At 43.6% G+C, this 13,474-nt stretch overlaps 1 protein-coding gene across 1 annotated transcript in view; it reads left to right on the top strand.

Moving 5' to 3' along the window:
• The window catches only part of krit1 (KRIT1 ankyrin repeat containing), a 35,218-nt gene extending 21,744 nt beyond the window's left edge, over positions 1–13,474 (top strand). The window contains exons 6-17 of the mRNA XM_060942965.1: positions 597–840; positions 1,013–1,128; positions 1,337–1,480; positions 1,668–1,824; positions 3,442–3,549; positions 3,789–3,945; positions 4,557–4,708; positions 4,810–4,976; positions 5,054–5,141; positions 5,253–5,459; positions 11,524–11,640; positions 13,137–13,474. Of these exons, the coding sequence (XP_060798948.1) occupies positions 597–840; positions 1,013–1,128; positions 1,337–1,480; positions 1,668–1,824; positions 3,442–3,549; positions 3,789–3,945; positions 4,557–4,708; positions 4,810–4,976; positions 5,054–5,141; positions 5,253–5,459; positions 11,524–11,640; positions 13,137–13,226 (1,747 nt within the window). The 3' untranslated portion in view covers positions 13,227–13,474. The remainder of the gene's footprint in view (positions 1–596; positions 841–1,012; positions 1,129–1,336; positions 1,481–1,667; positions 1,825–3,441; positions 3,550–3,788; positions 3,946–4,556; positions 4,709–4,809; positions 4,977–5,053; positions 5,142–5,252; positions 5,460–11,523; positions 11,641–13,136) is intronic.

Raw genomic sequence — 13,474 nt, 5'->3', positions numbered from 1 at the left:
ATTACTATAGAGGGCGGCACGGTGGTGTAGTGGTTAGCGCTGTCGCCTCACAGCAAGAAGGTCCGGGTTCGAGCCCCGTGGCCGGCGAGGGCCTTTCTGTGCAGAGTTTGCATGTTCTCCCCGTGTCCGCGTGGGTTTCCTCCGGGTGCTCCGGTTTCCCCCACAGTCCAAAGACATACAGGTTAGGTTAACTGGTGACTCTAAATTGACCGTAGGTGTGAATGTGAGTGTGAATGGTTGTCTGTGTCTATGTGTCAGCCCTGTGATGACCTGGCGACTTGTCCAGGGTGTACCCCGCCTTTCACCCGTAGTCAGCTGGGATAGGCTCCAGCTCGCCTGCGACCCTGTAGAACAGGATAAGCGGCTGCAGATGATGGATGGATGATTACTATAAATATAAAAACACTCAAAAATGTTTTGACTGCACCTTTAATCTGGGATATAAGCACTATTTTGATTTTTAAGGTCTAAAGTGTTCAACTAGGTAACATAAATGATGGCTTGGTACATTTATTTGGTTGCACACCCCAATATATGCTGATCAGATAAAACGAAATATTTTGTATGACTGAAAAATGTGTGTATGCTGCCCTCAGGTGGCTAGCAGAGCAGCACAGTGTTCCACATGCTATCCCTGCACTCTTCCGACCTGCGCCTATTGAGAGGGTCAAGACCAACGTGAGCAATCCTGCCTACTCTACCGAGAGCAAGCAGAACGACATGTCGCTTCACATGGGCTACACTGCACTAGAGATCAAGAGCAAGATGATGTCTCTGGAGAAGGCAGACATGTGCATAGAGAACCCACTCTATGGCTCAGACCTGCAGTACACCAACAGAGTGAGATAACACTCAGCAGCTTTTAAAATAAGAAAAACAGCAATGTGTCTGGAAAACCAAAAATAATAGCATTTATATGAGAAGACAATAAATTGTAAAATGAGGCCAGCTATTTCTTTTTAAAGTAATGCTCCATGTATTAATTAAGGGTTTTCTGATGGTGTGTGTATAGGTGGATAAGGTCATCATTAATCCGTACTTTGGCTTGGGAGCTCCAGACTACTCCAAAATCCAGATCCCAAAGAGAGAGAAATGGCAACATAGCATGACCAGTGTGACTGAGGACAAGTGAGTGAATAAACGAGTCTGTAATGTGCCACACACACATTACAGTTGACAGGACTACAGACCTGCAGCTCATTCTCAAGAAAATGATGAGAGGAAAGGATTTAGCAATAGTCTTTTTTTTTTATTAAGATAATTGTTTCAAATTCAAATCCATTATAAAGCCCATAACCTTTAAATACCACGAGATGTCATGTTCTTTGTCGTAAAGAGATCGCCAGTGGGTGGATGACTTCCCCCTGCATCGCAGTGCTTGCGAGGGAGACACAGAGCTTCTTTCCAAACTGCTGGACAGTGGTTTTTCTGTGAAACAGCTGGACAGTGACCACTGGGCCCCCATCCATTATGCATGCTGGTATGTGCTATCTGTTCGAGTTTCTCTTTGCTTAATCTCACAAAAGTAATAGTGAGAAAGAAAACATGTCTTACTGCATTAAGAAAGTGGTTTAAACTGGGGTCAGTCTGTTTTGAAAAAAAAAATGAACACAGTAGAAGCTGGAAAAATTGGTGGTATTTGAGATATGGCTGTTTAAATCTTGCAGGCACGGAAAGGTAGAGGCCACCAAACTTTTGTTGGAGAAAGGGAATTGCAACCCCAACCTGCTGAATGGACAGCTCAGCTCCCCCTTGCACTTTGCAGCTGGAGGAGGCCACTCCGAGATTGTGGAGCTCCTGCTTCAGCACCCTGATATAGACCGGGTGAGTCAAACTGCCTAATGTAGTTTTCTTTCGCTATTGCATTGGCCACCAAATAGAAATGGCTAGAATTACATTCAAGTCTATGTGTTTTATAAATTAGCGTTGTAGTCAAGACCACCGAAACTGAGACCAAAAAAAGAAAGCACAACTTTTATTCATCACACACTTGTGAAATTTCCTCTCTGCATTTAACCCATCTGAAGCAGTGAACACACACATGCACACACACACACACACACGTGAGCAATGAGCACACACACATACCCAGAGCAGTGGGCAGCCATGCTAACAGCGCCCGGGGAGCAGTTGGGAGTTAGGTGCCTCGCTCAAGGCCGTCCCATATTAACCTAACCTGCATGTCTTTGGACTGTGGGGGAAACCGGAGCACCCGGAGGAAACCCATGCAGACACAGGGAGAACATGCAAACTCCACACAGAAAGGCCCTCGCCGGCCGCTGGGTTCAAACCCAGAACCTTCGTGCTGTGAGGCGACCGTGCTAACCACTACACCACCGTGCCGCCAATCAAGACAAGACCGAGACTTTGAGGGGTTGAGATCAAGCCAAGACCAAGGCAGGGCGAGACCGAGTCAAGACCAGCGTGTGTGTAGGAGGGTGGGGAGGGGTGACAGCCGTTAACAGTAACGAAAATTTTGAATTCGCAGTGAGTCACGTTCTTGGTTAAATTTGCAGCAGGAAATTTTACATCCAGTCAGAGTAACGATGTTAACAAATCAGACAGTGCACAGGCAGTTTATTGAAATCCATGCAGTTGTGGTCTTGACCTGTCTTGAAATAAAATCCCGAGTCCTCTATGTCTGAGATCGAGACAAGACCGAGAAAAAATGCGTTCGAGACTGAAACCTTCAAAAAACTGGTCTCAAGTACTACAACACTATAATAATAATAATAATTTCAATTTATATAGCACCTTTCACAAACCCAAGACCCGAATTTACGCTTTACATAGGAGTTACACACACACACACACACACACAAAAAAAACACACACTAGGAAGAGTAGTGTGAGGTAAAGAGGAAAGTTTTCAAGTTAGCTTTGAAGGAAGAGAGAGTGGAACAGTCACGAAGCGATTGTGGTAATGAGTTCCAAAGTTTAGGAGCAGCAATACTGAATGATCTGCCACCCATAGATGCCAGTTTAAAACGTGGGACAGTCAGAAGTCCACAGACAGAAGATCTGAGGGAGCGGGAGGGACAGTACAAATGAATTAGCTCACAGAGATAGGAAGGGGAGAAACCATGAAGAGCTTTATAGGTTAAAAGCAAGATTTTGTATTTAATCCGAGAGATAACTGGCAACCAATGCAGTTGCTGTAAAACAGGAGTAATGTGAGCAGTGCGCTTGGTGAGTGTGAGGACTCTAGCTGCTGAGTTTTGGATGTACTGCAGGCGATTGAGCAATGTGGCAGGGAGACCATAAAAGAGAGAATTTCAATAGTCAAGACGAGAAAAAATAAACGAATTGACCAACATTTTGGCAATGCAAAGTCTCACTGATAATGCCACACCTTATGTTTATGGAAAGCACGTCTTTTATGACGCGTTCTTTTTCTTTCACGAGTCACATCTGATCTGTTTTTGTTATTCTCTTTTAAAGCACATTGAAGACCAACAGAAACGTTCCCCTCTTCAAGTCTGCGAGGAAAATAAACAGAACAACTGGGAAGAGACTGTAAAGCTCCTTAAACAAGCCAGTAACCAGCCAGTAAGCATCATCGCCCTCCATATACAGTCCTTATCGTATGTACTTAAAGAAAAACTTGAGTTGTTTAAAATGGTTTATTAAATGCTTGGGTTTAGGATTGGATACTTGTATAATGTGTACACTTTACTATACTGCCTGGCTTTACTCAACATACAAATGCACATACTTATAAGAAAGACAAATGGAGAGTACACACTGTTCCTGTAGTTTCTAATGAGTACCTGTATGAAAATTTTCAGTATGAAAAGGTGCGGATTTACCGCATGGATGGTTCGTACCGCTCGGTGGAATTAAAGCATGGCAACAACACGACAGTGCAGCAGATCATGGAGGGTATGAGGCTCTCACAGGAAACGCAGCAGTACTTCACCATCTGGATCTGTTCTGAGAACCTCAGTGAGTCCAACCACAACAGTCATAAAAAGGACAAGATACTTAGCCTTTGGTGGTGTAGTGGTTAGCGCTGTCGCCTCACAGCAAGAAGGTCCGGGTTCGAGCCCCGTGGCCGGCGAGGGCCTTTCTGTGTGGAGTTTGCATGTTCTCCCCGTGTCCGCGTGGGTTTCCTCCGGGTGCTCCGGTTTCCCCCACAGTCCAAAGACATGCAGGTTAGGTTAACTGGTGACTCTAAATTGACTGTAGGTGTGAATGTGAGTGTGAATGGTTGTCTGTGTCTATGTGTCAGCCCTGTGATGACCTGGCGACTTGTCCAGGGTGTACCCCGCCTTTTGCCCGTAGTCAGCTGGGATAGGCTCCAGCTTGCCTGCAACCCTGTAGAACAGGATAAAGTGGCTAGAGATGACGAGATGAGATGAGACTTCGCCTTTTTCACAATGCTTTCCATCCATGGAAAACACTAGTAAAAGACGAGTTTAATCCAGAATTTCTGGCAGTTTCTTTCACTGAACTACACACACCAGCATTTGACTTTAGTAGGTTAAACAGAATGACTGGGATAAATGGAAGAAAGAAGCGCGATTTGTAACCAAAGTGCTGTCATCGTTTTTAAGGTCTGCAGCTGAAGCCCTATCACAAACCCTTACAGCATTTGCGTATCTGGCCCGAGATCGTCACAGACCTGACTGCGCTGGACCCACAAAGGGAGAGCCCCCAACTGTTCCTGCGAAGAGATGTCCGTCTGCCTCTGGATGTTGAAAAGAAGGTGCTGAAATTAGTTTGTGTTAATTTTAACAAGATAGCTATCGCCGAAATACAAGACCGATGAAAAGACAGTTAAACTGTGTCGTTGGACATTTCCTCCAGGTTGAAGATCCACTCTCCATCCTCATCCTGTTTGATGAAGCTCGCTATTTCCTCCTCAAAGGTTTCTTCTCATCACCAGACAGCAGGCTCATAACTCTAGCGAGCCTCCTTTTGCAAATCATTTACGGCAACTACGACAGCAAAAAACACAAACAAGGCTTTCTGAAGTAAGCACGTTAAATTGATGCTCGAGTCAGTCTTTTCCCATTATATACATTCTTATCATTCTGTCTCTTTTCAACAGTGAGGAAAACCTGAAATCCATAGTTCCGATATCCAAAGTGAAAAGTAAAGCACATCACTTGACCAGCAGGATCCTTCACGAGTATAAGGCAGGCTTGCATTTCAGATCTGACTGTTTCGTAAATAGCTAGCTTGAATAAAAACCGAGATTTTGGCATGCTTTGTCTAAGCTTGCCTCTCTGTCTGTGTTGGTTTCTTAGAGTCTGAGCACCAGTGAGGGAGTGAGTAAAGAAATGCAGCACCTTCAGCGCCTCTTCCTACAGAACTGCTGGGACATTCCTACCTACGGCGCTGCCTTTTTTACCGGCCAGGTCTACACCAAGGCCAGCTCCAGCACCCACAAGGTCATCCGGGTCTACGTGGGGGTCAACACCAAAGGTCTGCACCTCATGAACATGGAAACCAAGGTGAGGCAAGAATATATAGTGAGATTAATGGCTTTCTGCATAGCTCAGTAATGATGATAATAATAAAAAAAACAATGGTGATAGTAATAAATGTTGTCACAAGCAGCGATCATTTGGGGCCCAAGCACTAGTTTGCAAGTATGCCCAAATTTGTACCGATTGCTATAGTTCTATCGTGCTCCTTTGATAAAACTCAGCCTGTTTCTGCAGACTGTTTTAACATGATGCACTTAGCAAATGCGTGAACAAAGCTTTTCTGAATTTTAACTGTTCAACTGTTGAAAAGCACATTAAAACCAAATGCGTCAGTACACATCTTATTCAGCCTAAAATGTTCTGTCGTATGACACCACATCATTATTATTTCTCTCTCTGGATCTAGACTTCGCACTCATTATTCTCCATTTTTATGCCTCCGTCACCGTACGGTGCAGGAGGCATTATGTTTTCGGGTTGTCTGTGCGTCCATCCGTCCCGAAACCTTCCGTCCATCCATCTGTGCGTCCGTGCGTGCGTCCGTCCCGAAACCTTGTGAATGCGATATCTCAAAGGCTAATGAAAGGAATTTCACCAAACTTTTACCATTTGTGTCCTTTGGAACAAACATGAACTGATTAGATTTTGAGATCAAAAGGTCTAAGGTCAAGGTCACTGTGAGGTCAAATGTTTGTCCGAAAACCTTGTGGACACAATATCTCCAAGGCTAATACAAGTAATTTCACCAGGTCAAGATTACTGTGAGGTCAGATGTCCATCCCCAAATCACAACTTAATAAGGCGTGTAGTCTACCGGGCGGAGGCATCCCCATCGACGCCGCTGGCGTCGAGTTCTATCTAGTTATTCTTTACTTAAGTCTGTTTAATTAGTCAACCTTTTATGATATTCTTTTTGCATGTGGTGCAAATCGTTGTCTTGCTTTGTAGCTTAGCTAAGGTGCTATTTTAAGTTTGTTATTATGGATCAAAGCATAATATAACAATTTTTTGTTAGGATTTATTTTCTATTCTGATTCTCTGCTAAAAACACAATGAACACTAGAAACTGTAAATCCAAGAAACAATTTTTTAACCATTAAGTTCTATCATATATAATATTTTGTAAGGGTAGTATCTTACTGGGCTGCGACAAATTGCGAACATCATTCACGAGAGAGTTTCAAAAGTGTCTTGAAACATTCGCGGGGCTTCTCAATTTCCTCGCATGAGTCGCAAAGTGTCGCTCCTTCGTCGCTGAAATTTTGAACATGTTCAAAAAATTTGTGCGACAGAATTTCTCTCAAAGTAGCCGCAAATGCGTCACTGGTGTCGCAAAGCTGTCGTGAACCCTTCTCAAGTCAGTTTCCATGAGGCTTCCTCTACTTCCCTGCCTGCCGAGGGAAAGCCGGGCTGCGACAGCCTGCGACTAGTTGGAGAGACAACAATTGCGGTAAAATATGCGAATATCAATTCAGTGTGATTCCAAGTGAAAATTGTCGCTAATTCGCATATTTTATCGCAATTGTTGTGTCTCCAACTAGTCGCAGGCTGTCTCAGCCCAGTGAGATACTGGCTTCATGTGTGCTTACCTATTTTTATAAATTAGCCTGCTCCTTACGAAATTCGTGATGTGACTCTCTTGCTTAATACAGTGTCTTGCAAAAGTATTCATCCCCCCCTTGGTGTTTGCCCTGATTTGTTGCTTTACAAGCTGGAATTAAAATGGATATTTGCAGTGTTGGCACCATTTGATTTACACAACATGCCTACAACTTTAAAGGTGCACATTTGTTTTTCTTTTATTGTGACACAAACAATAATTAAGATGAAAAAACAGAAATCTGGAGTGTGCATAAGTATCCCCCCCAAAAAAAGTCAATACTTTTATTGAGGTATTTCACCTGACGTCACGGGGTCACGTGACGCCCCGGTGTCCGCCATTTTGAAGGTCAAGCTAGCTAATGTCAACAACATAGTAGCTAGTATGTTACTGTAGCAATGTTTACGTTCAGTCATTTGGATGACTGTTAAAACCTTTCAGTCTCAAGTTTTTCCTTTACTGCATTGACTAGTTTACTGTAATTATGATCCGGCAGCTATTTACACCGGATCCAGTGTAAATAGCTGCCGGAGCACGCTCCGGCTTGCTCCCCCTCAAATTAAGCAGCGCGCTCCGGCTTGCTCCCGGAGTGCTCCGGCCGAGGTTCCAGAGCACGCTCCGGCTTGCTCCCCCTCAAATTAAGCAGCGCGCTCCGGCTTGCTCCCGGAGTGCTCCGGCCGAGGTTCCAGAGCACGCTCCGGCTTGCTCCCCCTCAAATTAAGCAGCGCGCTCCGGCTTGCTCCCGGAGTGCTCCGGCCGAGGTTCCAGAGCACGCTCCGGCTTTCTCCCCCTCAAATTAAGCAGCACGCTCCGGCTTGCTCCCGGAGTGCTCCGGCCGAGGTTCCGGAGCGCGCTCCGGCTTGCTCCCCCTCAAATTAAGCAGCGCGCTCCGGCTTGCTCCCGGAGCACTCTGGGAGCAAGCCGGAGCGCGCTGCTTAATTTGAGCGGGAGCAAGCCGGAGCACGCTCCGGCAGCTATTTACACTGGATCCGGTGTAAATAGCTGCCGGATCATAATTACAGTAAACTAGTAAATACAGTAAAGGAAAAACTCGAGACTGAAAGGTTTTAAGAGTCATCCAAATGACTGAACGTAAACATTGCTACAGTAACATACCAGCTACTATGTTGTTCACATTAGCTAGTGCTAACAGCTAGCTGCTAGTACACTGCTACAACACCGACACCGACCCTAATAATACAGTTCTTGGTCATTGCCTGGTAACAGCAAATTTATAACGGGCCATGTCTCAACAGACTAAGAAGTTATTTCAATGACATTTAATAACATTTTGTTTATCCTGAGGACCGAAAGTAAATGAAAATGTGAACAAACCTTAGCTGTAATCAGATGGCGACCACCGGCTCCAGGGACGACCCGCTGATGTAGGCATGTTACCCAGCCTGACACAAAATATTTGTAAGGATCCAAACTCTTATACGCTTTCAGATCAATACCTGTGTATGGCGATGGGTTTTTAATGACATAGGGTATACAGATCATGTGGGCCGAAGTCAGGTAAAGACGAGGGCTTCGTGTACTTCCGTACGTCAGTAAACAGTCCTGGTGGAAGCAAGTAAACATCGTTCTCTAAGCCTGCTAACCTCAATTTTTGCAAATACCTCTCCCTCTGCTCGCCCTGTAAATGCCCTACGTCGCTGGATAGTGAAGGTGTTTTCTGCATCTCGCTCCTTTTTCTTTTATGTTTTTCGTTTGTCGCCTTCCTCGCATTCAAACTGATTCGAGCCGTGACGTCCAAAATGGCAGCCTAACGATGCATCACATGACTTGGTCACGTGGGTGAAAAATCTCAATAGAGCCACCTTTTGCTACAATATAAGCTGCAAGTCTGGGGTATGTCTCTATTAGCTTAGCACATCTAGCCACTGGGATTTTTGCCCATTCCTCAAGGCAAAACTGCTCCAGCTCCTTCAGGTTAGATGGGTTGTGTTGGTGTACAGCAATCTTCAAGTTATGCCACAGATTCTCAGTTGGATTGAGGTCTGGGCTTTGACTAGGCCATTCCAAGACATTTAAATGTTTCCCTTTAAACCACTCCAGTGGAGCTTTAGCAGTATGTTTCGGGTCATTGTCCTGCTGGAGCATGAACCTTTGTCCCAGTCTCAAACCTCTGGCTGACTCAAACAGGTTTTCCTCCAGAACTGCCCTGTATTTAGTGGCATCCATCTTTCCTTCAGTCCTGACTAACTTTCCTGTCCCTGCAGATGAAAAATATCCCCACAGCATGATGATGCCACTACCATGCTTCATTGTAGGGATGGTGTTTGCAGGGTGATGGGAAGTGTCGGGTTTGTGCCACACATGGCATTTCCCATGATGGCCAAAAAGTTAAATTTTTGTCTCATTTGACCAGAGAATCTTCTTCCATGTGTTTGGGGAGTCTGCCACATGCTGTTGGGCAAACTCCAAACGTGATTTTTTTTTTTTTTTTTTTTAAGCCAATGACTTTTCTGGCCACTTTTCCATAAAGCCCTGCTCTGTGGAGTGTACGGCTTAAAGTGGTCCTATGGACAGATACTCCCATCTCCGCTGTGGATCTTTGCAGCTCCTTCAGTGTTCTCTTTGGTGTCTTTGTTGCATCTCTGATTAATGCTCTCCTTGCCCGGTCTGTGAGTTTTGGTGGGCGTCCTTCTCTTGTCAGGTTTGTAGTGGTGCCATATTCTTTCCATTTTGCTATAATGGATTTAATGGTGCTCCCTGGGATATTCAAAGTTTGGGATATTTTTTATAACCCAACCCTGATCTATACTTCTCCACAGCTTTGTCTCTGACCTGTTTGGAGGCTCCTTGGTTTTCATGTTGCTTGCTTAGTAGTGTTGCAGAGTCAGGGTCCTTCCAGAACAGGTTGATTTATACAGACATCATGTGACAGATCATGTGACACTTTGATTGCACACAGGTGGATCTTAATCAACTAATTATGTGACTTATGAAGTGAATTGGTTGGACCAGCTCTTATTTAGGGGTTTCATACGGAAGGGGGTGAATACTTATGCACACTCCAGATTTCTGTTTTTTCATCTTAATTATTGTTTGTGTCACAATTAAAAAAAAAATGTGCACCTTTAAAGTGGTAGGCATGTTGTGTAAATCAAATGGTGCTAACCCCAGGGGTTTTTCTAGAAAAATTTAGTATGAAGGTGCTCACCATGGCGAGGGAGCGAAGCGACCGGGGGGGGATGGTGCGGGGGGTTGTCCGTCCCCCCCTCCTCCGTGCGAAGCCTTTGAAAAAGAAAGAAGTAATCTTCTTCTGCCCTGGACAGTCTTTGGCTTTCTTCCGTTTCGTGCCGCGGAATGACATTTTTAAATGCCCAAGTGTCAACAAAAACAACTCGCGAACTACTTCTGTCAAAAGCTCCCGCGCCGGTGGGTGAAAGGCCATTCAGTCTCAAGAACTCTCGCTCTACAAGTCAGCTGACCTTGTATGTAACCCATGTCAAATCTCGCGAAAGCAGCCGCGACAAGTAAACAACTAAACAACGTGGCGCCTCAGTCTGGAAAACGCCAATTCGGATTGTTTTTGCACCGTCTGGCGGTGTATCGACTATGATTGGAATATTTTTGGAGTAATTATAACGTATTTGATGATCAGACACATTGTCACGTGGTGTTGCTGGGATGTTTTCATGGAGAAAAGATCGTTTTGAGAAAGATTGCATGTTGTGCAGTAGCATACAAGTGCATGGCCTAAGTGTGACTTGGGGTTCAATCGGCATTTCGGTAAGAGGGTGCAGCGCCCCTGTTCCCCGGTTTAGACAAAAGCCTGCTAACCCTCCAAAAATCCATTTTAATTCCATCTTGTAATGCAACAAAACAGGACAAACAGCAAGGGGGGTGAATACTTTTGCACGGCACTGTAATTATCCAAAATAATTTAATACGTGAGTTTTTAGGATGTCTTGGTTGGACATATATGGCTGCCATCAGCCAGTTGGATTTCAGGGGCATTTAACTGGCAAGCCTTTCAAAAGACACGGTGATTTATAGTAATTAGTATAATAATAGTAATTTATGCATCCTTACAAGCATTAGCCACTGAGGGGTTCTGCTTCTGTTTTCAAAAACGTATAAGACTGTTTCAACTAAATACTTCCTTGATAACTTGGTGTTTTTGTAAGAGTAATCTTTTTTCTTCTGTTTTTCTTGTTGTATTGTCGATTGGTTTTCGAACTGTTCATTGTAATTTCACCAACCTGCCTCAGAATTGGACTTGAAACAATCCATAATACTTAAAACTATAATTATCAACAAAATAATTCACTTTTTGGCTGAGTTGGTCTTCAGCATGTCAGTGGGTGGAGTTTGTCTCACTTAAATGGTTAAACCTCAAATCTATATTACAACATGCGTGTTCTGTGAAGGCATATTAACCTGGGGGCCCTACATCTCTTAATGTTGTATCAGGTTTTGTGGAATGTTGTGTCTCTCTCTGCATGAGCTGCATTAACTTTGCTCTGTTTGCTCCAGGTGCTCCATCTCAGCATGGAGTATGGCACCTTCATGTGGCAGCTCGGGCAGGCTGACCAGTACGTCCAAATCCACAGTCTAGAGAACAAGAAGAACTTCATAGTACACACGAAACAGGTATACTGGGCAAAAAATACCTTGTAAGAAGTCCAAAAATATTCCATATTCCAATTTATATTTATTCAAAAACCCAATGTTCTACTATTATTTGGCTAACATGACTCTTTATAACACTGGACTCATAACACTGGAAAATAGGTCGAAATAAATACATTTTTTTTAATTATACGCCCACTCTGAAGGATGGGACTATACTGGTTTGCCTCTGTCCATCCGTCCGTATTTCCGTCTGTCCGAAAAAAACCTTTTTCTCAGCAACCACAAATCATAGCCACTTGGTACTAACTTCAGCTTGGGGTTCTATACCGTGTCTACCAATTTCAGGTCTGTCGCACATCAACTTCCAGTTGACTGACTGAATATATTTCCGAAACATATAGGGTGGATTTACAAAATTTTCATAACACTTTTCTCAGCAACTACAAATCACAGCTGCTTGATATTTGGTAGCGAGCTTCAGCTTGGGGTTCTATACCGTGTGTACCGTTTTCAGGTCTGTCGCACATCGACTTCCTGTTTACTGACCAAATGTATTAATGAAACACACAGGGTGGATTTTGACACTATTTCAAGAAACAAAATGCTATTTCAAAATGACAGTTTACCAGGATGCTATTTGAAATCCCTGGGGAGAACACTGCGCTTTACTTACTTGTTTCAGGGTTCATTATTTGTTGACTTCAACATTCATAATAAGTGTCCTGTTCCTTCTATTGCTTGCATTCTGATTTAAGCGAGAGCGGGTGTATACGCAAGTGAGCAATAGCTCACAGTTGATCTTGTATTTATAGCATACTTTGTTCCATTTACAAGTCAACAAACATTGTATACAAGTAGTTGATAAGAATTCTTTATTTAAAATAAATCGTTGACATTACTGTGGCATAAGAGGAACAGAACTCTTCACGACAGGCTGTTATCGGAAAATAATCAACTTTCGGGATGGTAACAGCATCACGCCTCGTCATCATTGATTATTTTCCCATAAGAGAATGCCTGTCAGGTTTTATTCATGAATTTTGGAGAGCTCTTTTTATGTTTTACCTCACGTAGTGGACACATGTATGTTGAAGGGGTGGATTTTTGCATCTCTGGCAGTCTCGGAAATGGTAAATTCACAATTTAAGTTTTCCAAGCACCCCTCATGACAGAACAAAAAGTCCACTGGGTGGAGTCAGACCTGATCCAGTCCCTCCTACCTGGGTGGAGGTGGATAGAGTTGAGTCAAAAGTCCAGGGGTTGGAATGTGTTTGTGTTGTACAGCATTGTGTGGGTTAGGGTAAGGCTTGAAGGAGAAGTTGGGTCAGATCCAGCTCTACACCCTGGACTTTTTGTTTTGGGAAGAGGACGATCTCATGATTTCACCTCATTTGTTTGTTCTACTTCTAATGTTTATATCTGTGGCAGTATAAAATTGTAGCCAGCATTCACAGCTGATGTTGGTAATTATATCAGTCTGTGTTTGACAGCGAGTACCCATGTTTCCTCTCCAGGCAGGTCTAATTGTAAAGCTGTTGATGAAGCTGAGTGGACAGATGATTCCTAACGACAGAGCAGCATCAGACAAATACGCATACGGCTAACTCCCATCCCGCGCTGTCGATTCAGAAATCATGCCATCAGATTGCCTTGACTTTTACAGGTTACATTTGTATTTATATTACTTTTACTGTCAAAGACGTGTTTTATGGTAATTCTTTAGGATTTTGCTCCTGTAAACTATATATAAGCTTCTGTTTGGAATACAGTTTTTAATTTTGTAACTTTTTCATTGCTGTGTACAAATATTTATATGTAATGATTGCATTTTAATAAAATACATAATATATTA

The sequence above is a fragment of the Neoarius graeffei genome, chromosome 16, assembly GCF_027579695.1.
Source record: "Neoarius graeffei isolate fNeoGra1 chromosome 16, fNeoGra1.pri, whole genome shotgun sequence".
NCBI lineage: Eukaryota > Metazoa > Chordata > Actinopteri > Siluriformes > Ariidae > Neoarius > Neoarius graeffei.
Note: the sequence above shows the minus strand (reverse complement) of the source record. Positions and strands in the feature narration are given on the sequence as shown.